The sequence below is a fragment of the Pleurodeles waltl genome, chromosome 7, assembly GCF_031143425.1.
Source record: "Pleurodeles waltl isolate 20211129_DDA chromosome 7, aPleWal1.hap1.20221129, whole genome shotgun sequence".
Classification (NCBI taxonomy): domain Eukaryota; kingdom Metazoa; phylum Chordata; class Amphibia; order Caudata; family Salamandridae; genus Pleurodeles; species Pleurodeles waltl.
Window position 1 is genome coordinate 23,999,446 of NC_090446.1, and position 25,405 is coordinate 24,024,850.

General features: G+C 45.2%; 1 protein-coding gene across 2 annotated transcripts in view; it reads left to right on the forward strand.

The window, feature by feature from the left end:
• Positions 1-23,066, forward strand: part of LOC138303583 (uncharacterized) — a 115,536-nt gene extending 92,470 nt beyond the window's left edge. For both annotated transcript variants that reach the window (XM_069242848.1, XM_069242847.1), the window contains 2 exons: positions 9,255-9,358; positions 21,608-23,066. In XM_069242848.1, coding sequence (XP_069098949.1) covers positions 9,255-9,358; positions 21,608-21,719 — 216 coding nt within the window. In that variant the 3' untranslated portion in view covers positions 21,720-23,066. The remainder of the gene's footprint in view (positions 1-9,254; positions 9,359-21,607) is intronic.
• The last annotated feature ends 2,339 nt before the right edge of the window (positions 23,067-25,405 follow it).

A 25,405-nucleotide genomic window follows, 5' to 3' on the forward strand; every position in this document is an offset into this window, starting at 1 on the left:
TGCTTTGAAGGGCACAGATGGTGCCCTCCTTGCATAAGCCAGTCTACACCGGTTTAGGGAATCCCCAGTCCCTGCTCTGGTGCGAAACTGGACAAAGAAAAAGGGAGTGACCACTCCCCTGTCCATCACCACCCCAGGGGTGGTACCCAGAGCTCCTCCAGTGTGTCTCAGACCTCTGCCTTCTTGAATCCAGAGGTGTGAGGGCACTCCGGAGGCCTCTGAATGGCCAGTGCCGGCAGGTGATGTCAGAGACCCCACCTGATAGGTGCTTACCTGACTAGGTAGCCAATCCTCCTCTGATGGCTATTTAGGGTCCCTCCAGTGGGCTTTTCCTCAGATAACGACTTGCAAGAATTCACCTGAGTTCCTCTGCACCTCTCTCTTCGACTTCTGCCAAGGATCGACCGCTGACTGCTCCAGGACGCCTGTAAAACTGCAACAAAGTAGCAAGAAGACTACCAGCGACATTGTAGCGCCTAATCCTGCCAGGTTTCTCAACTATTTCCTGGTGGTGCATGCTTTGGGGGCTGCCAGCCTTCATCCTGCACTGGAAGCCACAAAAAAATCTCCTGTGGGTTGACGGAATCTTCCCCCTGCTCCAGCAGGCACCAAAGTTCAGTGTCACTGGTACACTGGAACCCCTCTCATCCTGATGAGGGTGGCCCCTGGAACACAGGTGGTGGACCCAAGAGACCCAAACTGTCCAGTGGTCCAACTGTCCAAATTTGGAGGAGGTAAGTCCTTGCCTCCCCTCTCCAGGCAGTAATCCTGTGCACTGTGTGAATTGCAGCTACAAGGGCTTCTGTGCACATTTCCATGAAATCCTGCATGCACAGCCAAGCCTAGATCCCCAGCACTCTGTCCTGCGACGCTCAGCTCTCTGAGTTGATCTCCGGTGTCATGGGACCCTCTTTTGCAGTGTTGAGAAGACCGCCATGTTCAGACTTCTTGAACCCATGTTCAAGGACTTGTGCGGGTGCTACCTTCTTGTGCGTGGTCTTTCTAAGTTGCTGAGGGCCCCCCTGTCTCATCTCCCAAGTGGTGACATCCTGGTCCTTCCTGGGCCCAGGCAGCACCCTTTTCTTCAACCGCGACACTTGCAGCTAGCAAGGCTAGTTTGCAGTATTTTGCCAAGGAAACAACTCTGCATCCTCCAGCACTCCGTGGGACATCTTCTGCACGAAGAAGAAGTTCCTAGCATCTTTCGTTGTTGCAGAATCTTCAGCTTCTTCCATCCGGAGACAGCCATTTTGCACCTTCATCCGGGGTTTAGTGGGCTCCTGCCCCCTGGACACTTTCGCGACTCTTTGACTTGGTCCCCTTCCTTTGCAGGTCCTCAGGTCCAGGAATCCGTCTACAGTGATTTGCAGTCTGTTGTGGTCTTTGCAAAATCCTCTATCACGACTTTAGTGTGCTTCTGGGAAATAGTAGTACTTTACTCCTAATTTCCAGGGTCTTGGGATGGGGTATCTTGGACACCCTTAGTGTTTTCTTACACTCCCAGTAACCCTCTACACACTACACTAGCCTAGGGGTCCATTTGTGGTTCACATTCCACTTCTTAGTATATGGTTTGTGTTGCTCCTAGGCCTATTGCATCCTATTGTATTCTACAGTGTTTGCACTACTTTCTGACTGTGTTACTTACCTGAATTTGGTTTGTGTGTATATTTTGTGTATTTTACTTACCGCCTAAGGGAGTATATCCTCTAAGATATTTTTGGCACATTGTCACTAAAATGAAGTACTTTTATTTTTAGTAACTCTGCGTATTGTCTTTCTTATGATATAGTACCTATATGATATAAGTGGTACTAGTAGGAGCTTTGCATGTCTCCTAGTTCAGCCTAAGCTGCTCTGCTATAGCTATCTCTACCAGCCTAAGCTGCTAGAACACTACTAATCTACTAATAAGGGATAACTGGACCTGACACAAGGTGTAAGTACCATCTGGTACCCACTATAAGCCAGGCCAGCCTCCTACAGGGAGGTGTAGGGGAAACAGTAGGTTGTGCGTCAAAAAATGGCTCTAGTCTGATAGAGGCAAAATAAATGCCTCTAACCAGACTAGCGCCATTTCCTGGTGCACAACCCCCATGGACATGACTCTTGTCTTAGTAAAGGCAGTAGTCATGCCCCCCACCCCAGTGGCCATGCCAAGGGGACATATGTCCCCTGGCATGGCAATTGGGCCCAGTGCCATGCAGGGTGGCCCATTTCAGGGCCCCCTATGGCACTTAAAAATACTTCTGAAATACTTACCTCTACTTACCTGGGATGGGGTCCCCCCATCTTCTGGTGTCCTCCTGGTGTGGGTGGGGGTGTCCCTGGGGCTTGGGGTCGGCACGCATGAGCTCTTTCCATGGTCGCCGACCATGGAAATAGGCCCACAGGTCCCCTAATGCCTGTACAGACCCAGGCGTTAATTAATGGCGCTAAGCAAGGTTAGCGTCATTATTTAAGGGCACCTCCCTCCTGTGTATCTTTTTTGCACAGGAGGCTAAATATGGAGCTAAGGGGATAGCGTGATTTTTTGGTCAGGAACGCCTACCTTGCATCTTATTGATGCAAGGTAGTTTCCCACAACCAAAAAATGACACAAACTCCAAAACGTTGGTGCTAGATGGGTTGAGCACCAACGTATAAATATGGATTTAACTTTGCACCGGTTTTGCGTCAAACACAATGATGCACATCCAGCACTAGAAAAGTGTAAATCCGCCCCTCAGGGTCCAAAAAAAAGGAGACTGTAATTACACTTTTCAAAAAACATTTACTGTGACAGCATTATGGCAATTACACAAGATGGTGAGTCAGTCCAGGCAGGCCAAGAGATTGAACTGGTAGCCTCATGTCCTGCAGCCGGGCAGCAGACATGAGGAGCAAGGCAGAGGCAGCAGGGGAGAGTGCTGAGACCAGGAGAGGCTACTTCCACATGGGAGTGTACATTGATCACTTTCAAATCCAGTGATCCTGGTGTCTGAGAGAAATGACTTATAACATGAATCTTCTCGAACTATGAGTGGTTTGTCTAGCTCTGAAGGCTTTTCATCTGTCCTTCAAGTCGAACTCCATTCTTGTTCAGACAGATAACACAACAACCATGTACTATTTGAACAAACAAGGGGGGCGGGATCCAGAGCCTTGTCTCAAGAAGCACATCCAATTTGGAATTGGTTGATATCCAGAGACCTGCACATCTCCGCACCCCATCTTCCAGGGGTTCAAAATGCTCAAACAGACTCCTTGAGCAGGATTCTTCAGGAAAACCACAAGTGGGATCTTCACGACAATGTCATTAGTACTGACTGGTCTGGTAAAGGTCTCTACACCTTTCCTCCAATTCCACTGATTCCATCAGTAATAATCAAATTGTCTAACTCAAGGGCCATAATGATTTTGATATCTCCAGAGCGGGTCCAACAATGGTGGTTCACAGACCTTCTTCACATGTCGGAGCATTCACACCTGAAGATGCCATGCAGACCATACCTTCTCAGGAAATTCAGAGGTCAGATAGTACATCCTAATCTCTCTTCTTTGCGTTTGGCAGCACAGCTCCTGAGCTAGTTCAATATAGACATTTGAACCTTCCACAAGAATGCATGAACATGCTCAAGGGAACAAAGTGACCGTCAACGCTTGCAGCTTATACTTTCAAATGGAAGAGATTTTGTATCTGGTGTCCTAACAAGAACTTTGATCCAACAAAGTGCCAAGAAGAAGCTTTTTTCCATATTTGCCTTATCTGGCCTAACCAGGCTTACATTTCTCTTCTAGTACTGTTCATTGGCAGCAATTACTGCCTAAAGAAAATATCCTTTACAAACCTCTTTTTGCAAAATGTCTGTTAATAAAGACTTCTTAGAGGGTTTGAAAAACGTTTTCCCTCTGAAGTCATCCATCTCTTCCCTGGGAGTTGAATGTAATATTTTCACACCTCATGCAGGCTCTCTTTGAACCCATTCATAAAGCCTCATAGCAACACCTTTCATGGAAAGATGCTTTCTTCTTAGCTATTACATCAGCACGTAGCATTAGTGAGATTCAGGCTTTGTGTTGTCACGAACTGTATACGTGTTCTATAGTAGTAAATTAGGTATGACGACACATCTGAAATTCTTACCAAAAGTTGTTTCGTATTTCCACATTAACCAGCCAATTTATTTGCCTACTTTCTTTCAGCACCCTTCCAATCCTACTGAAAGTGCTCTTCATTCTCTGGATGTCAGAAGAGTCTTAAAGTTTTATCTAGTCAAAACTAAGGATACCTGCAAGTCTGATCAATTGTTTGTAAACTATGGCACGGTTCATACAGGTTTAGCCACATCTAAACAAACAATCTATATCCCAATGGTTAGTGTAGTGCATCCTATTATGCTATCATAAAGCTAATAAGCTTCTCCCCTTCCGCTCCGAAGCCACCAACATCACCTGCGGCGTCCCCCAAGGCTCATCCCTCAGCCCAACGCTGTTCAACATCTACATGGCCCCCCTCGCACAAGTGGCCCGACAACACAACCTCAACATTCTCACCTACGCCGACGACACCCAGCTCATCCTCTCACTCACCAAAGACCCACGCACTGCCAAAACCAACCTCCATGAGGGGATGAAATCCATCGCCGAATGGATGAGAATCAGCCGTCTGAAATTGAACTCGGACAAGACGGAGGTCCTCATCCTCGGATCCACCCCCTCCGCCTTGGATGACTCCTGGTGGCCCACCGCACTAGGAACCCCACCGACACCGGCCGACCACGCTCGCAACCTGGGCTTCATCCTCAACTCCTCCCTCACCTTGTCTAAACAGGTCAACGCAGTTTCCTCCTCATGCTACAACACATTCTGTATGCTCCGCAGAATCTACAAGTGGATCCCAACAGAAACAAGAAGAACAGTGACACAGGCCCTCGTCAGCAGCAGGCTGGACTATGGCAACGCACTCTACACAGGCATCCCAGCGAAAGACCTACTACGCCTCCAACACATCCAAAACGCCTCGGCCCGACTGATCCTCAACATACCCTGCCACAGCCACATCTCCCACCACCTGAGAAACCTTCACTGGCTCCCGTGAACAAAAGGATCACTTTCAAGCTTCTTACCCACGCTCACAAAGCGCTCCACGACACCGGACCAGCCTACCTAAACAACAGACCCAGCTTCTACACCCCCACCCGTCAGCACCGCTCCTCTAACCTCACCCTCGCCGTCGTCCCCCTCATCCGAAGAAAGACCGCCGGCGGCAGATCCTTCTCATACCTTGCCGCCAAAACCTGGAACACCCTCCCCACCAACCTGCGACAGACTCAAGACCTACTCACCTTCAGAAGACTCCTCAAGACCTGGCTCTTCGACCAGTAAACACCAGCTCTCTCCCCCCCCCCCCCCAGCACCTTGAAACCCTCATGGGTACGTAGTGCGCTTTATAAATCCAATGATTGATTGATTGATCCGGTGCACCTGAAACTCATTCCACTAGAAGGAAAGTGGCTACAGCTGCTTTAATGAGGAATTTCCCCATCACTGAAATATGGAAAGCAGCTACTCGGAGATCTTTTCACACTTTTACCAAACACTGTTGTTTGGACTTAGATGCTAAAATAGTTGCTCCAGTAGGGCAGGCCCCTGAGGAATCTAGTCGCTTAATCGGGTCTTTGGGCCGCCTCTTTTTTTTCTACTGCAGTTTGTAGTGATGGGCTTGCTACTCTACTCACTGCTTATGATTCCCCTGAGAGAGAAGGAATGGTTTCTTACCTGTAATCCTAGTTCTCGCTCAGGGGGACTCTCCATTGAAATCCTAGGCAACCCGCTCTCCTCCCCAGTGGAAGAGACATAAGCGATTAATGGATGGTCACTTTCCCTACATGACACTTCCACTGTCTCAGTAAAAATAACAGAGGCAATTGCCACATGCTGGGCATGATGGGATACTGGTGGGCTATGAGCTCTTTCAATATCTGCACAGTTGTGGCTTACGGGGCTGCATTGTCCTCTCATTTATCTTTTTTGTGTCAAAAAAGGGTTTGTGAAAGAAATTTACATAGTGAAATAACACAATTCTAGTTAATTTGTCTGATATATTTTAATATATATTACCCTTTTTCATATGCAATCTGCAGATGGCCAATATAGCCTTCTTATAGGGTGTAAAACATTGCTATCTTGAGTGTCCCTCCAGGCCTTACTTGAGAAAACTTAAGAAAATATATTGCAAAGAATTGCTCCGGGATCCCCACATGTGGGAAGGACTATTCAGTGCTCATGTTTCAGTGGTGATTCCCCTGAAAGAGAACTAGGATCACAGGTAAGAAACTATTCCTTAGTTCTCCTCAGAGTCCCTTGCCCTCTGATCATTGAGCCTGACTGACTAAGCCAATAACCTGTGGGGTCATCATGACCGCTTTGCCAATGCTAAAAGCGGAAGCATTCATCACCTATAGCACTGGTAAGACTTATGTGTATTCAATATTTCTTGATTTCGAAGGTGCCTCAGTCCAGATGGGCACAGTCTGCTTGTAAGTTCTTGTATGTTAGTTGATGCTCTGACCTCCTTTAGACATCACACACCAAAAGTGGTCTAATGTTCTGGTTCCCACACTTCAAGGTTAACTTGATTATGTTTTTTTCTTAAATGGGATTTCACCATCCATGATCTACAATAAGAGTTTCTTTAATAAAAAATTGAACAATGGTCTCTAGGCCTGTTTACTCAAGGTTAGAGCCATCTTCTCCCTTCCAGGCTAGTAGTTTTAAAAGCTGGGAGACCTTGCACTATAGGTTAAAATGTGGTCAGTGTAGGTGCTTATACCCTTGGCGGCCATATGTGCTCCCTTCGGTTATAGAATCATTATGACTATGAATGCCAAGGTCATTTGGATTGCTTTTTCTTGACCCGGTCACTTCTGGTTCCTAAACCATCGATGCCTATAAGACTGTTCTTGAAAGATATTTTTCATGTGGTTGCTGATAGAAGGCTGGTGTTCCATCAGGAGTAGGGCATTCTACTTTACGTCTGCACCTGTAACAGCTCCAGCAGTCTTTGTTAAGAGTTCATCCCATTTTACTGCATGTGCAAGGAATTCCATTGAGTGATCTTTCTTTACTAGAAATGAATCCGCAATATTGGGGATTTTTTTCCTCATGCATTCCCTCTAATCTGGAAACCTTCTGCTTGGAGCTCAGTCTGCCGCTGTTCATAGGTCCTGTTTTTGAGCTAGAAGAAATCAGAACCCTCTCATGAAAATGTCTTTTGGGGGATTTAATTCCAACTAGGATAGTTTGTAAAGTGTGAGCATTATTCACAAGTAGCCTTTTGTTGTTTATCTAGATACAGTTGGTCAAATAAGCTGTTTTTCCTACTTATCCAAAATTAGTTGGATTTTCATGTCAGTATTTGCCTCCAATTTGACACTTCTTGCTGGAAAGTCCCAGTGGATTCTTTTTTATATGGAGCTCACACTGAAGCTGTCATGACCTCAAGACATGTCTTTGTATTATATGCTACTGGACTGATTTGTCCAAGCAATCCATTTTTAGGTGGCTTGCTCTGTGCATTAGAATAAGTTACCAAAAGGGTGACAGCAGCTTCCCAAGTGGAACAGCAAGGCTCCCAACCACACGTAAGAATGTACTGAAGTTCTCTGTGGGCAGCATCCCATAAGGCAGGTACCACTACTTGAACTTTATGTGCTGCTCAGTGGCATTCAAATGAGAAGCTAACATACAAGGACACACTCGGGGCCTTGCTATAAAATCTTTATAAAATTCCTCCACGGTCAAGCTGAATATATTTTAGATTTATTCCTGAATAAAGAAATTGATGCCTTTTATAAAATCATGATTTCTTTGGTGCACAGTAGGGAACTTTCTATTCACAATTCAATGAAACTACAAATGATGTACAAATCTGATTAGGTGTACCTCTTGTACCCACGACCTCTGGACGTTAAGCAGCACTAAACTACACATTTCTTTACACATTTACTTGATGGACTATTCCCAACTAAATAAGTCAAATACAACATATGAGATGCGCTGCTGAAAATTGGACTTCGTTGGCAACATGAGGGATAGTTATAGTTGTATACTAATAGCCACCATTACAGTAAGATGAAATATCAGTTTGTTCCTATCAATTATACCTCCTCTTTAGATTCACAAGACTACTGAATACTTTGCCACAGTGGTGCTGATTCTGCTAATGAAAGCGGTCAGATTGGTCACAGAGGTCTCCCGATGCATACAGCTGTACAATAAATGAGTTGCTTGCCTTGCATATCATTTTCTACTCCACAAACAGTTGAAGACACCCAACACAGAGGTTCAACTAACATTGACCAGTCCAGTGTGTAATTAATCTAGATTACAAGTGAGATCTGAGCTACTAAGATGGTCCCTCAGGAATGTGAGACCTCCACCTAGCCCCCCACATTTTCATCACAAACTCTTTTAGCTTTGACTCCTGATTAACTTGTTCTACAGAAATCACAGCAGTTTTCATGTTACATTCACTTTGACAAGCACCAAAAGGTGTGTCACCAAAGATGATACCAATCCAGTCATTTTCTTTTAGAACTGATCTTTCGGGCACCTTTGAGCCCCCTTTCTCGTAGCTAGGCAAACACAACTAACTTCTACTGTCTGTGATTCCTAGAGTTATAAAGCCATATAGCCTTTGCCTCTGGCTCACTGGTTCCAGTGAAGGACTTGGAGTCTGATGAATTCCAGCGTCTAGTTCTACATATCAGATCCAGCTGTCACTGAGTCTGTCTTCCATATACCTATCTCTTCACCACCATTCTTCTATCCTCAGTAAACCTCTACTTTTCCAAAGTTACAACGTTCTTAAACACTGCTGTATTAATGCTTATCTAGAGGTGATCGACTCATCTTTAGTTCAGATTATGTTCCTCCTCACATCTTTTCATGTCCTCTCCCTAAGCCAAGCACAAAGAGCCAATACAAACCCCTCACATTTGCACCTGTATCTCATCTGCTTCCTATATCCTCTCACACAGTATTCCCCACAATTTGTCTATGTGTACACATCCTGTGTTCTATAACATTCTGGTTCCTGACATAAATTGTTTGCAGCGTTACATTCGTCATTTTGTTTAGTCTGGGAGGGGATATTTCACTGTGCAGTGTCTTCAGTGCAATATTTCACTTAAAATCATTTTATATAGGTACAAGATCACTTGATGATCCTGTATTGCTAAGAATGATGCACTTTATTGTGTATTTTGCAGATAGAGCTACTCGAAGAATACGGTAGGAGGTATCCATGGATTGGTCTTCATAAATTGGAGGAAGAATTTCAATGGGTTGATGGAACCAGTTGGAACAGCACTGTGTAAGTTACAGGCGTACACTTGAATTATTAAGCACTTGTGTAAGCAAGAACTATTGCAGACATCATAAAGACATGATTCTTTGCTGTTAGTGACATTCTCTAAACCCCCTTGCATCTTGAATCTAAAAAACAAAAGTCTGGATTCCTTTTAGGAGCTGGTAAGGTAACGTAATGAGATTTATTCAGGAAGGAGATATTTTATTCACGGATAAATCGGTGACCTAACCTTCATCGTAGTTTAATCCATCTGTCTTACAACATTGCATCTTAATAATCAATTTATATTCCTGGTGTCTAAGAGTTAGGGCTTGGTCACTTCTATTAGTATGGTGGGGCACCACACTCAGGCCCATGAATATCACGGTTCTGTTTATGTAAAAAGTGCATTCTACTGATGATAGAGAATTAGATGTCCATATCACTCTTTTGTGCTTTACTATTTTATTTTTGTTTTATGCTCAAATGAGATCCTGCTAGTGTCCTGCCAAGTTATGTCTGATTCACCATGCTTGTTGGGCATATCCTATAATAAATCTACATCCACCCTAGCTTGTTTGTTGTAAGGCCCATGATTAGAATTCAGCCTTTCTGATGTTTGGGATGGAACGGTCATGGGTATGACCTTCTTCCACACCAATTTCAATAAGGTTGCCTTAAAAAATTCCACACTGCATTTGTGTGATGTCATATTTTGTATGTATGCCTATGTATTCCTTTCTTTATGTAGACCTGTCCTTGCTCCCTAGTCCTGGTTCCACTGCCCGTAACACACCTGTGATCGCTACAGAAATTTGTGTTGTTTTCAAATATCTTTTGCTCTTTTTCAAAGGTTTTTCATCAATAGTCATAACCACTGTATAGTCTCAACCTCGTGCAGAGATCCCGAAAAACATATTTAAAAATGATATATTTATGTTTAACTTATACATATACCTTTGCGGCCTAAAGGAAGAATAAACATGGCCAGATTTAATTTAATTTACATTATAAAAAAGACGCCAAATGCATAACTATTGGTGACTGATAGAAAAGTGACCATAGAAAATCTTTCACAAAAGATCTTTTTAAAAGGAAAAGGAAAGGGAATGTATGACATAGTTAGCCAGTAGGATGCAATGTACAGCTTAGGAGATTAAAAAACTGGCACGTGCTTTTAAGAACCCCACCATACACCCTGCATTCCATCATGCCGCAATGGTGACAGTTAAGTTAGTTCTCGTTCCTGGAAACAGAATCCTGGGGCACTGAGCTCTGCCATTTTTGGCCAAATCCACTTGAAATCTTTCCAAAACCTTATAGTTAGAGTTTCACTTGACGTCTTTTGACAGATAGAGTATATGGAGTGTTTTTATTTTGTCTGTCAAAAATGGCTCCACTTTTTGTGAAGTGCCCTTCTTGTGGAAAAAAGAAGACACAGTCAGATCCCCAAATAGTCTGAGTAGTGTCTCTTCCTGAAGATCATTCTCCTAACTTCTGTATTCATTGTCAATCATTCTAAAAAATAACTTTGAAGGATAGACAGAAGATTAGGCTACTTGGGTTGTGGCAAAGGAAGAAACTTGAATATGCTGGCAGATCTTCGAAACCCAATGGAGAAGGTCAGTCTTCTGCCAGAGGGACATCGTCATGCTCCCAGAAAGCTCCCAGGGGAAGATCGAAGAAAAGAAGACATCATAGGAGGAGACATCACTTCAGATCAACGTTGAGAAGCTTGACATCGAAGACCATGAAGTCAAAGACTGTCACCACTTTAATCAATCAGGAATTTGTAAAGTGCACTACTCACCCGTGAGGGCCTCAAGGCGCTGAGGGGGAGGGGAGAGGAGAGGGTGCTGCTACTGCTCGAACAGCCAGGTCTTGAGAAGTTTCCTGAAGGTAAGGAGGTCTTTGGTCTGGCTCAGGTGGGTGGGGAGAGTGTTCCACATTTTGGCGGCGAGATGCAAGAATGATCTACCGCCGGTTGTAGTTCTGCGGACCCGTGGGATGATTGTGAGGGCGAGGTCGGTGGAGCGGAGATGCCAGGTCAGGGTGTAGAAGGAGAGCCGTCTGTTGAGGTATTCTATTCCGGTGTTATGCAGTGCTTTGTGAGAGTGGGTGAGGAGTTTGAAGGTGATTCTCTTGTTGACTGGGAGCCAGTGGAGGTTTCTCAGGTGGTCTGTGATGTGGCGGGGGATGTCCAGGATGAGGAGTGCGGAGGTGTTCTGGATGAGTTGAAGCCTTTTCTGGAGTTTGCCCGTGGTTCATGCGTAGAGGGCATTGCCGTAGTCCAGTTTGCTGCTTACGAGGGCTTGGGTGATTGTCCTTCTGGTTTCGGTGGGTATCCATTTGTAGATCTTTCTGAGCATGCAGAGGGTGTTATGGCGTTGACTTGCTGGGTCATGGATAATGAGGAGTCCAAGATGAATCCTAGATTTTGTGCGTGATCGGTGGGAGTCGAAGCGGCTCTGAGAGTGGCAGGCCACCAGGAGTCATCCCATGCAGAGGGGGTGGAGCTGAAGATGAGGACTTCCGTCTTGTCGGAATTGAGTATTAGGCAGCTGCTCTTCATCCATTCGGCGGTGGCCTTCATTCCTTCGTGGAGGTAGATCTTGGTGGAGTCCTAGGTGAGGGAGAGGATCAGCTGGGTGTCGTCAGAGTATGAGATGATGTTGAGGTTGTGGGATCGGGCGATGTTAGCGAGCGTGGCCATGTAGACGCTGAAGAGGGTCGGGCTGAGGGATGAACCCTGGGTTACGCCGCAGATGATTTCGGTGGCCTCCGAGAAGAATAGGGGAAGTGCACTCTCTGGGTTCTGCCGGTGAGACAGGAGGTGACCCAGTCAAGGGCTCTGTCCTGGATTCCTGCATTGTTGAAGTATGAGCGTAGGGTGTGGTGGCAGACACTGTCGAATGCCGCAGAGAGATCCAGGAGGAAAAGGGCTGCGATTTCGCCGTTGTCAAGTATGGCTCTGATGTCATCAGTGGCGGCGATGAGGACGGTTTCGGTACTGTGGTTGCTGTGGAATTCAGATTGGGAAGGGTCCAGGGTGCAGTTCTCCTCGAGGAAGCAGGTTAGTTGTCTGTTGACAGCCTTCTCAATGACTTTTGCTGGGAAGGGGAGCAGGGAGATAGGTCGGAAGTTCTTGAGGTCCTTTTGGTCCGCCTTGGGTTTTTTGAGGAGGGCGTTTATCTCTGCGTGTTTCCAGCTCTTTGGGAAGGTGAGGATGTGGTGAGGGCAGGGGTCAGACGGCAAGCCAAGCGGAAGGTGTTCATGATTTCGAGGGTGTTGTTGTCATTGACCGGGGTCCAGGAGAGCAGGAGGTTGGTCGGAAGTGAATCTGTGGTGTTGGTGGTTGCCGGGGGGGGGGGGTAAGGTCTGGGTTGCTGAAGCTGTTGTTGATGCCTGTAATCTTGTGGTGAAAGTAGGAGGCTAGGGAGTCGCAGAGGTCTTGGGATGGCAGGATGTTGTTGCCGTTGGAGCTGGGGTTGGAGAGTTCCTTCATGACGTTGAAGAGCTCCTTGTTGTTGTGTGCATTGATTCGATCTTTGAAGGCGGTTCTCTTGGTAGCTCGGATGAGTTTGTGTTGTCTGGCATTTTTTAAGGCTGTGTGGTTGTACAGAGTCTGATCTTGGCGCCACTTTCTTTCGAGTTTTGGCAGGTCTGCTTAGATTCATGGAGGTGAGCGATAAACCAAAAGGCCTTTCTGTCGGTGTGTCTGTTGGAGGGATTCTTGATTGGGGCAAGAGTATTGGCGCAGGTGTCGACCCATTGCCTGAAGTTGCAGGCAGCTGCATTGGTGTCAGTGGCGTCGATGGGTGGAATCCAGGAGCGGGTTGCGATAAGTTGGTCTTCGGTGACCTTGATCCAACTGTGGTGGTGGATCCGTTGTTGGTAGTGGTGTGTTGTTGGTTTCTTGAAGGAGAAGTGGATGCAGCATTGGTCTGTCCAGTGGAGTTCGGTGGTGTGGCTGAAGGAGACGTGATTTCTGGTGGAGAAAATAGGGTCAAGTGTGTGTCCTGCTGAGTGGATCGTGACAAGCTGTTTGAGGCTGAGGTTGGAGAGGTTGTCGAGCAGGGTGGCGGTGTTGTTGTCGTTGGTGTTCTCGAGGTGTATGTAGTCAGTGCAAGAGCGTGCGTGCTGATGACGTCAGTGATGAAGTTGCTGAACTGCTGTCTGGGGTCGGGGGACCTGTAGATGAGGTTCCCTCGGAGGGTGGTGTTTGGGTCAGTGTGGATCTGGAAGTGCAGGTGTTCGGCAGTGCTGAGGGTGCGTTCGATGCTGGTCGTGATCCTGAGGGGTTTCTTGTGGATGATGGCGATGCCTCCTCCGGGTTTGTTGGAGTGGTCCCTGAGGGTGATCTTGTAGCTGCCCGGGATGGCTACGGTGATGTCAGGCACTGAGGAGGGGTTCATCCAGATCTCAGTCAGGAAGGCGGCGTCTGGGATGGCTGAGTCGAGTAGATTCCATAGCTCTACTGCATGCTTGTGGACGGAGCAGATGTTGAGGAGGATACATCTGAGATGGTTGCGTCCTGCCTTGGTGGGTGGGTGGTTGGCGTGGAGGCTGGTGAAGGTGCAGTTTCGGCAGGAGAAGGGTCCGCGGGAGGTCTGCGGGGAGCCTTGAAGGCAGCTGGGAGAGCAGCCGGTGTTGAGGGTGTGGAGGGTGGTGGCGTCATAGTGAAGACGTGCGTGGCGGCGGTGGGAGGTCGGGGCCAGAGGTTCTGGTGCTGGGCACGTTCCAGGCATGGATGGGCGCAGATGGGCTGCCTTTAAGTAGGAAGGTGTAGGGGAGGAGAGGACAGCTGGGAGGCGGGAGTGGAGGTGAAAAATGGCACGAAAAAGGGGACGGGCTGTAGAAAGGGGGCGGGGCCTTGGGGGCAGCAGCCACAGGGAAGAGAGAAAGGAGGGAGAGCGAAAGTGAGAGAGAGAGCGGAGTGAGAGAAAAATGAGGAAGAGAGTAGGGAAGCAAAAGGAACACAAAGGGACAGAAGAGGAACAGAGAGAAAAGCAGAGAAAGGAGCAGAAAAGGAGAAGAGAGGCAGAGGGTAGCCTAGTAGGAAAGCAGAGCTCTCCCACTAGACACCAGGGATGAGGTGCATGCAGAAGCCTGCAGGTGGAGGAGGGCCTCGAACTCCTGACAGGGGTCAGGAGTTCAGAGGAGCCAGGGAAAGGGCTCTACTTACAAGGTGTAGCCACAGGAGGCAGACCAGTGCACTGACCAGGTCAGTGGTATTGCTATCACTTGACGTGATAGAATCCTGATGGTCACCATCAAAATTGATGTTTAATATATCACCTTGTGCATCAAGATCATCAGTGTCAAAGCTAATACCGTTGACAGCAAAGCCACCAAAAGCCACCACCATCAATGTTGAAGCCACTGACAACCATAACAAGTTCTGTGTCACTATCTATACAACTTTCTCCAAGATGGCTATGGTAGCTTGGAAAAGAGAGATTACCTGCTACTCCAGGCTTAGATTATTTTTAGGCATATTTAGGCATATTTACCTTCCTGAAATAGTAATAGCTGGCACACCTTTACCAGGGGGCAACACTATCTGGGTTCTCACCCCATTCAGTAACATCCCCTAAACCTTCACCTAGGATCAACCCATCACTCTTAGTTCCCACAAAACTACAGGAACACACAAGTCCACTTTCATCACATAGACATCATGCAAGATCAGATACATATCAAGCCCTAGATCAAGCCCTAAATCCTACCGAAAATTTGGAGAAAAAAAATATCTTCTCACTTTAGATCAAGAAGATCTAATACAAGACCTAGCAGGAGGTCATGATCTTGCCATAGGACATACTCTCATTCATGGACACCTCTTCTATCAGAGATTCCTCTCTAAGTCGGTCAAACACACCTCCAGCAAGAGTGTCACCAGTTAAAGATCTGACAACATTTAACAATGTATTGGTGGGGGCGTGGCCAGGATGGCAGTCAATCTAGAGGTGCACTGCTGAACTCTGCCATAAATCCTGTATAAATCGTATATTATCCTCGGCTTGGCAACCGGAGGCCCCGACCACTCTGAGTGGCTCCCTACAGAGCAACAGAAGGTTGCCGCATGCCTATTAGTGAATGTGAGGCAGACTTACTGCAGTGAGGGGACAAAGCCCTACTGGTTCCTGTGGCCGCCTAGAGGACTGGAGCCTCAGCATTTTTCAGGTACTAAGGTGCCTTAAGGGACCACCGGAGATGGAGGTGCCCCCCTAGGCAATAGCTGTACCTGTGGTGAGAGCGGGGCTCGGCCTCAGGGGTGGGGTAGTTCCAATTAGAGGTGGTTGTCCACCGGTGCAGGTAGGCACCCTAGGGCCTGAGATGCTGGTTGAGGGAAGTCCAATGGTGATGAGTGTATGCAAGGGGAGTGCCTGCACAAGCTCTGGACTGGGGACACACTGCAGGTGGTGGAGGAGTACTGCTGCCCGCACCAGCAGGTCCCAGAGACCAGCTGACTACAAGGGCCAGACGGTGCAGGCTTCACCCCGCAGCAGGCCTGGAGGATCTCTGTGGACTGAGCCCCCCTGCCTTGCTTCCAGGATGGTCTTTTGCTGCCTGCCCTTTTTGTGGAGGACACCCCCCCTTCAACAGGGTTTGCTTGCATAGCTTCTGCCTCCGGTTTGGGGGTGAGGAGGATGGGATGGGACCCTTTGAAAAGTGGTGCACGTGGCAGAGACGTGGAGAGTGCCACAAACTCAGGGCCTTCTGGATCCTCCCTATCTGGGATGGGACCCTTTGAAAAGTGGTGCACGTGGCAGAGACGTGGAGAGTGCCACAAACTCAGGGCCTTCTGGATCCTCCCCTATCTGGACGTTTTCCCCTGACATGAAAGGAATGAAGCAGAGATGGATTGGCAACACCCTCTGGACGATTCTTGGAAATAGGGGAGAGAGTGTCCCAGAGACCGGACCCCTGCCGCAGTTAGGCCTAACATACCTTTAATCACATGCACACCATGATGGTGAAACCACAATGGACCAGGCAACCCCAGTCGTCCACCAAGGACATATTGGACTACCAAGATATGTTGTCACAGGAAGGGGAGAATACTGCAGGTGATACAAGACACCAAGACAACCCTGGAGATAAAACTGATACAGGTTTTCTGGAAGTGTCCTTCTTGAGAACTGACCATCAGAAATTATCTGATAGGGTTGGAGACAGGACTCTGCTTTTAACAACAATAATTCTCACACTGCAGGAGGTGCAGTATCAGATGCAACTTATAAAGGCTGGCATCAAGTGTCTACAAATAAGAGCAGAAGATGCAGAAGTAAGGTCCTGATGCAATAATGTCCATTTCTTGGGCCACCCTGAAAGGGTTGAGGGCCCAAATTTAGAACTGTTCCTTGAACAATGGCTAATGGACACAGTCCTGATGAGGAAGGTCCCCAATGCCTTCTCCTTTTAAAGGGCCCACCGGACTCAGGTCGGCCCCGTCCCTAGGAACATCCCCCATCCCCAGTCATTATGTGGCTCTTGAATTACAATGGCAAAGACTTAATTTTGCAAGCATTCAAAGCCAGAGCACCGTTTCACTGAGGCAGCCATGGTAACTGCCTACACAGACTACACAGCGGAGATGCAACAGCTGTGCAGTTCCTACAAAACAATCAAACAGCAGTTACAACAGGTGGGCCTGAAATGCACCGTACTATTTGCCAGCAAACTGGGAGTGGTGTAGGGTGAGACAACTCGCTTATTTCAGAAACTGACGAAACCTGGACCTGGATACTTGCGAACGGAAGGATCATCAACAATGGAGGTTACCTGCTTAAAAAACATTGGGAAACTCATGAATCTGAGACACAGAGTAAACCCCAATCGACCAACCAATGAACAAGCAGCCAATTAGAGAGCGCAAATGGTGCCAAATGTTCGATTTCACAGCAGGAATTCCTTCACCACCCTGTCGCCTGATCATGGCTTGGACACTGAGACTGGCAAAAAAAGATCCAGTGCATCCTTTAAAAGATACCTCTGACATCCTTTGAATCAGATTTTCATGGTGAGAACTTGCTGCATAACAGCACACTGATTTGAGTATCGCATTGATTGTGAGGAGACACATTGCATTGATTATGAGGAGAAAGTCTGCTGGACCGCATTGCAAAACTTCTCTCCTTCCCTTCTTTGTTTCTGAATTAAATGCTTTTTTCTGCATTAAGAACAACTTCTCTACTAGTTCAAAGGATAACACAGCCACAATGTACTAACGAACCAAGCAGAGATGGATGCATTCAAACCCTCTTTCCCTAGAGTCACAGGCCATAGAGAAATGGCTAATTGCAAGGAATTTAACAGTCACTGTTGCCCATCTCCCAGGTGTTCAAAACATGAAAACCGACACCCTCAGTCAAGCGTTATAAGAAAATCATGACTAGATTCTAAATGACAAAGGGTCTTATTTAAATATTGGCAAAGGGGTTACTCCGCCACAACGGTGATGGATATCCCATCTGCAGAAATCCAAATCCCATTATATCCAATGAGATTTCGATTTCAGAGGACAGGATATCCATCACCGTTGTGACGGAGTAACTCTTCTGCCAATATCTAGATCAGGCCCAAAAAATGCCAAAATTATGCCTCTAGATTTTACCAGCCAGGGTTGAAGTGAAGCACCCCTTTGACAGACTGGTTAGAGAAATATCTTTATGCATTTCCTCCAGTTCCTCTCTTACCAACTGTTCTGATCACATTTTACCTGTCAAAGACAAGAATGATAATGATAGCACCAGAATGACCTTGTCAGTGGTGGTTCATCTATCTCCTTCACCTAGCTGAGAGCCCACACCATAGACTGCTGTGCAGGAAGAATTTCCCTGCAAATATGGGGGTAAGATACTGCACAAGACAGATGAGTTGCAGGGATCCAGTTTTTATCCCTGGGCATCCACACTGGATGTGTCTGGCACCAACTGGATGCTTAGCTTCATTACCTGAAAACAGCAGTGGCTCCTCCACTCTTAGACAGATATTAAATGTATAAACCATAATCTAGACAAATATGTTTCTGAGCTCTCATCTTCTTCTACAGGGGCATATTTTTTATCCCAGAAGAACACCTTCCTTTGATCAATGTCCTTCTTGCCCAAGACTGTTATGCACATATCTGTAACAACCTAAACATATCAGATCTGTACCTTGGTTGGAATAGTTATTGGAAAACCAAAACATGTTCTGGCTTGTTTCAGACATTCCGAATACACTATAGCCTTATAGCCCATCCCAGCAGACTGTACCACCAATGAAAGTCCAGCTCCAGTATTATTGTTCCAAGTTGAAGCTGATAGTGTACGGCAAGAGGTGACCCCCAATGTGCAGAACAGCCTCTACATCATACTATAAGGCTATTCAGAACATTCCCCCTTTCCCCATGAGGATGAAATGTCCTAATTAAAAAGAAAACATTTTCAGAGAGAGACAGTCGATTACATAACCTCTTGTCCTCAAACCATCTAGCGTTTCACAGCTTCTGCTGTGTATGGTGTATGTGTAGCAGTTGATTGTCACACGCATAGTCACAACGATTTATTGTTGATCATGGATAGCAGGAGCTGTGAGAGTAGTCAGTAGTCCTTGATTCTCACTCAGCTGTGACAAACGTATTTTATTCATTTGGCAGAGCTGAGAGAGAAACCAAAATGAGAAGAGTTCCACTACATCCTTCTGCTTCTCATGTGACACTATGGAGCATGGGAGGATATGGGAGAGAAGGCTTGCTGTGTGCTTTCACCTGGTCTCTAAGCGTCTTCCTTTTCCCTGCAATCCACATATCTTGGAGAGTCAGGAGTGAGGGAGAGTCTCAAAGGCTGAAATTTGGGCATTGCAATGTGGACAGCAGTGGGCCTGTATCAGTTTTTATAGCATGCTTCTGCTCCAGTGTTTTCAATGGAGCTGTCAACATTCCAATGTTATAATGATAGTTACAGCCTTACTTTAAGGGGAGCAGTAATGTAGGATCCACCAACATGAGACCGGTCTAGTTTTAAGTGTGTGTGTAATGAAGAAGAATATTGTAAGCTTTAAATCTTGAAGGAGAATGTACAAATCCAAGCCAACTGCAGCACTTACTTCAATCACCCAGTAGATTGCTTGATACATCTTTATAGATTATTTATTTATTTATTTTACAAAACGGGGAGGTGAGACGACAGTTCCTTACTGCTAGGCAGGGGATGTGAGGCGTTGGTTCCTTACGGTTGCAGCAGGAGGTGATACACTGTTGGTGGTGAGGCACAGTTTCCTTACAACAAGGCATGGTCGATGAATCCAGAAAGTCAAAATGTGAGGCGGCAACTCCACGCTGTCGCAAACACACCACGGGGCCACAGCTGCTGCGGTGGAGTCGGGTGCCACAGATGTCGGTGACACAGCGTCCTCTGGCAGGACTTAGGAGGTGCTGTGGCTTTGGTCGCTGTTGTTGCACTCAGCGAGGACCTCAGCTGCAGTGCAGACAGTGGGGCGGGATCAAAGAGTGGCACCGGTTCCGAAGTCATTGTGGAGGTCGATGCACTTGTTTCTTCCTTGTTACACCACAACTCACTCCCAAAGGCCCAGGCACTGGATCTGGCACCACTTGACAAGTCCAGACTCTCAGCAGGAGAGCACAGGTGCTGGTAGGTGAAGTCTTTGATGTCCCTGAGACTAACAGGAGGCAAGCTTGGTCTATGCCCTTGGAGAATCTTTGGAAGCAAGATGTAGAAAGCAAAGTCCAGTCCTTTCATTTCCAGGACAGAAGCAGAAAGCAGCAGGCCAGTACAGCAAAGCAACAGGCAGAGTGGCAGTCCCTCCTACAGCATCCAGCTCTTCTTCCAGTTAGAATATCCTGAGTCCAGAAGGATTCTAACTATGTGGTGTCAGAGGTCCAGTACTTATACCCAGTTCTGTCTTTGAAGTAGGCAAACTTCAAAGATAAGTCTTTGACAAGACCCTGCCTTTCCCTGCCATGGCCCCAGACACACTCCAGGGGGTTGGAGAAGGCTTTGTGTGAGGATAGACGCAGCCCTTTTCAGGGGTGTCAGTTTGTCCCACCACTCTAGCTCAGGAAGACCTATCAGCTGGGTGATGGGTCTTCATGATATGCAGGACACACCTCAGCTCCCTTTGTGTGACTGTCTAGAGTGAATGCACAAACAGCCCAACTGTCATCCTGACCCAGCAGTGAATTCAACAGACAGGCAGAGGCACATAATGGTCAAGCAAGAAAATGCCCACTTTACAAAAGTGGAATTTTCAAACTTACAATTCAAAAAACAATCTTACCAAAAGTTGTATTTTAAAATTGTCAGTTCAGAACTGCAGACTCCATATCTCTATTTGCTCCCAGAGGGAAATTACACTTAAAAGATATTTCAAGACAATCCCCATGTTACCCTAAGGGAGAGATAGGCTTGACAATAGTGAAAAACAAATTTATCAGTATTTCACTATCAGGACATTTAAAACACACCAGTTCATGCCCTACCTTTTAAATACACCGCACTCTGCTCACGGGGCTGCTCTTTGCTTAGTTTAGGGGTTATTTACATGTAGTAAAAGGGAAGGTTTGGGCCTGGCAAGTGGGTGCACTTGCCAGGTCGAAATGGCAGTTTAAAACTGCACACACAGACACTGCAGTGGCAGGTCTGAGACATGATTACAGGGCTACTAATATGGGTGGCACAGTCAGTGCTGCAGGCCCACCAGTACCATTTGTTTCGCAGGCCCTGGGCACACATAGTGCACTTAACTAGGGACTTACTAGTAAATCAAATATACCAGTCATGGAAAAACCAATCACCAATACAATTTAGACAGGGAGCTTGTGCACTTTAGCACTGGTTAGCATTCTGCAGCACACATATAAAAAGGAAAAAGCCTCCATGGATTGCTTTTGTGCAGGACGGTGTTCCTTCCTGCTCAAAAACAATCCTGCTAACAATGCAGACACCCTTGGATTGGCTCTAGGCACCAAATTGTGTGCCAGTGCTGGCTGAAAGGGCAAGAATGCATCATATCTGATAAATACAGTGCATTCTTGCCCTTTCACATTGATATAGGGAGAGCCAGCAAAAAGACTTGTGGTGCTGTCTACGCTAATTTTTTGTAAATAATCCCCTAAATGCTTAGGATCTGTGTATTGTATTTTATGATGCTTGCCAGTTAAGGAGAATAAATAGTAGAACAACATATCTGGCACACAAAGAAAACAATTAACATATTTTGTTGTTCTAAATGCATGTGGTCAAATTTCTGCTCTTCCCATTTCAGGTTTCCCCTAAATGGATATGGTGACTGCGTATACCTTAGGAAGGATGTTTTTTCCGTAAATGAATGCAGCATGAGACGGAGTTCCCTCTGTAGAAGAAAGCCATGTGACTGACTGCAGTGTTCCATCATTATTCCTGTGGACCCCAAAAAGATTTTGAAATTTTGTGTCTTAGTTTTAACATCCAAAGAGATCTTTTTATGTGTTTAATAATGCTTTATTGAATAAGTTAACAAACATTAGTACAATAAGATAACTACATTGGAACAAAAAAAGTCATAAAGATAATTAGACCTATAAAAACAATTTATATACACAATCAGAATAAAATATTGTACCATAAAATAATACCTTTTTTGTTATATTTTAGTAAAGAAAAAAGAGAAGAGAGAACATAAAAATAAAAGAAAAGTGAAAACAAAGCAAAATGAAGATCACATGTTCTCAATAGAGCAACCATTAATTCTAAATAAAAAAGAGAAAAAAGAGAAAGAACAAAAACAAAATAAAGGACATTCAAGGAGGTTCAAAAGCAGTACTAACCGTAGCATGAAAGGTCTTGTGTTGTGAAAGAAAAAATGTGAGAGGAAGCCATAACTTGTCTCTTTTAATTAACAGTTGAATAGTATTAGCATTTGCTCGATCAATTCTGTGATTATAGCAAATTAGATTCCACCAAGCTACAACAGATATTTTTGTGGCATCTTTCCAATTAGAAGTTATAATTTGCAGTGCACAAGCAATGAGGAAATCAGCCAGTTTGCCAAGCAGGGATTGGGAATGCCAAATAGGTGAGGTACTGCCCAAAAAAACATGTAACATACTGAAGGGTACATTAATGGACAAAATGTGATTGACTTTATCCCAAACTTGTTTCCAAAAAGTATGGACTGAACATTAAAAAAACATGTGCATATAATGGCTATTTTCTTTAAAACACGACCAGCACTTAGGCCCATATTTATACTTTTTGACGCACAACTGCGCCAACGCAGTTGTGCGTCAAAAAGTTTACCGCCGGCTAACGCCATTCCAACGCACCATGCGGGCGCCTTATTTATGGAATGACGTTAGCCGGCGCTGCGGACTGGTGTGCGTAAAAAAAAATGACTCACACCAGGCAGCGCCGGCGTATGGGAAAATGGGGGTTGTGCGTCAAAAAATGGGGCAAGTCAGGTCTGAGGCAAAATTCAGGCCTCAAACCGGATTTGCGCCATTTTGTTTGACGCCCAACCTCCATTGACATGACTCCTATCTTAGCAAAGACAGGAGTCATGCCCCCTTGCCCAATGGCCATGCCCAGGGGACTTATGTCCCCTGGGCATGGTCATTGGGCATAGTGGCATGTAGGGGGGCCCAAATCAGGCCCCCCATGCCACAAAGAAAATCTGAAAATAATACTTACCCGAACTTACCTTTACTTCCCTGGGATGGGTCCCTCCATCCTTGGGTGTCCTCCTGGGGTGGGCAAGGGTGGCAGGGGGTGTCCCTGGGGGCAGGGGAGGGCACCTCTGTGCTCCCTCCGAGCCCACAGGTCCCTTAACGCCTTCCCTGACCCAGGTGTTAAAAAATGGCGCCCATCAGGCTGTGCGTCGTTTTTTAAGGCCCACCCCCTCCTGTGCGTCAAAATGACGTAAGAGTATAAATATGGGGCACAGGCCTTAAAGTCATTTTTTGGAAGGGAACGCCTACCTTGCATATAATTAACGCATGGCTGGTTCCCCCTTCCAAAAAATGACGCACATGGTGGAATTTTGACGCCCGCGGGGTCGGACGTCAAAGTATAAATATGGGGCAGGGTTTGCGCCGATTGTGCGTCAAAATTTTTGACGCACATTCGGCCCAAACAGAGTATAAATATGCCCCTTCCTGTCTGTAATAAGTTTACATTTATAAAGATCTATAGGAGCATAATACAACCTATTATAAACATAAAATAATGTTTGGGTTGGAGACACTGAACAGGATCCTGTATGGAGTTTTGACCATATTTTTTTATATGTAGATATAGGAAAATGTTTATTGAAATCCTGTTCCCATGCCAATTCTATTTTAGACTTTGGTCTCACGCGACTGGTATGTGTAAGGGTTCTGTATATAAAGGATGCTGGGACTTGTTAGGAGAAATTATGAGATAACAATTTATAGAGGATTGCAGAGAGAGATTGGTACTGCACGGCATAATGAGAGGAAATATGAAATGTCTGTTGACTATCTTGAAATAGAAGTACAGCATTATCTAAAATTAAATGATCCAGAGTTATAATGCCTTTGTGCACCCACTCCTTCCAGACTAAAGTTCTATTTTGAATTTTAATATCCTTGTTGTACCTTATGGGAGTTTGCCTAAGGTTCTCAGATGAGGAGTGAGAGGCAATAAGTATTGGCTTGGCAATAGAGATAGAATGAGTGATTATCGGAGATTGAAGAGATTTATGGGGTTTTGAAAGCCGAATTGCATCTCTAAGAGTAAATGGTGTAATTTATGAGTGTTCCAATTGATTCCATAGAGAGGTTCCATTGTGAAAAGTGGGAGAGAGGGATAACCAGATTTATTTAAATACAAATGCAGAATGGTATATTTTAAGGCATGGAAAATGTACACCTTCATTATCTCTAGGTTCTTGTAGTTTGATTAAAGATATACAAGATTTACGTTTGTTCCATAAAAAAATCATAAATAATGTATTTATAGTTTTAAAGATTGAGATTAATTCAAATAGTGTCTTTAATATAACTGGAATAGGATATGCCCAGACTTAGAGTTCAAAGTAAAACCAGTATCTTTAAACATGTCGGGTTGACAATAAGCATTTAATGGCAAAACCTCTAATTTGTCTATATTAAGCATATATCCTGAGACATTCGAGTATTCTCGTAGTAAGTGAAAAAATTCCAGAATAGTCTGTTGAGGATTAGAGATGAAGAGCAGAATATCGTCAGCATTTGCTGTACATTTAATCTCTATGTCTTTTTGCTTAAAGCCGTAAAAATAAGACGACCTACGTATTTTCTCTAGAAGGGGCTCATGGACTAATATAAATAAAAGAGGTGATAGAGGACAACTTTGTCTAGTACCTCTGTGTAGGGGGAAGTAGTGGGATTGTTTATCATTGACTAAAATAGGTGTATAAGGTGAGGAGTATAAAATACTAATGAGTTTAATAATATGAGGACTAAAACCATGCCATTTTAATGCTCGAAACATAAAATCCCAACAAACTTGATCAAAGGCTTTTTCAGCATCAAGAGTTATAGCAGCTATAGGGTCTCTGGATTTAGAAGCAAGATGGAGAACATTGAGAAAAGTTCTAGAATTATCTGATATGTACCGCCCCTTATCAAAACCTAACTGGTGAAAGTCTATTAAATCTGGGATAAAATGATTAATATGTAAGGCAAGGACTTTTGCAAACATTTTACAGTCAACATTGATAAGGGATATAGGTCTATAATTACCACATTTGGATAAATCGTTGTATTTTTTAGGAATCAGGCACAACATAGCTTCAGAAAAGGTGCCATTTGCTTTATCTTGGGATATGAAATATTGTATAAGTGTTAATAACTTTGGAACTAAAATGGATGCAAATGTTGAGTAAAATTCAATTGAAAAGCCATCAGGACCTGGGGCCTTATCTTTAGGAAGTTTGGTAATGGCATTTTTAATTTCTGAATCCGATAGTTCAGAGTCTAATAGAGACAATCTACTTTGTGTCATAGGAATAGAGTGGAAGAAAGCATCAACCTCAGATATATAAGAAGTATTTTCGAGAGTATAATGTGGTATAGTAATCAGT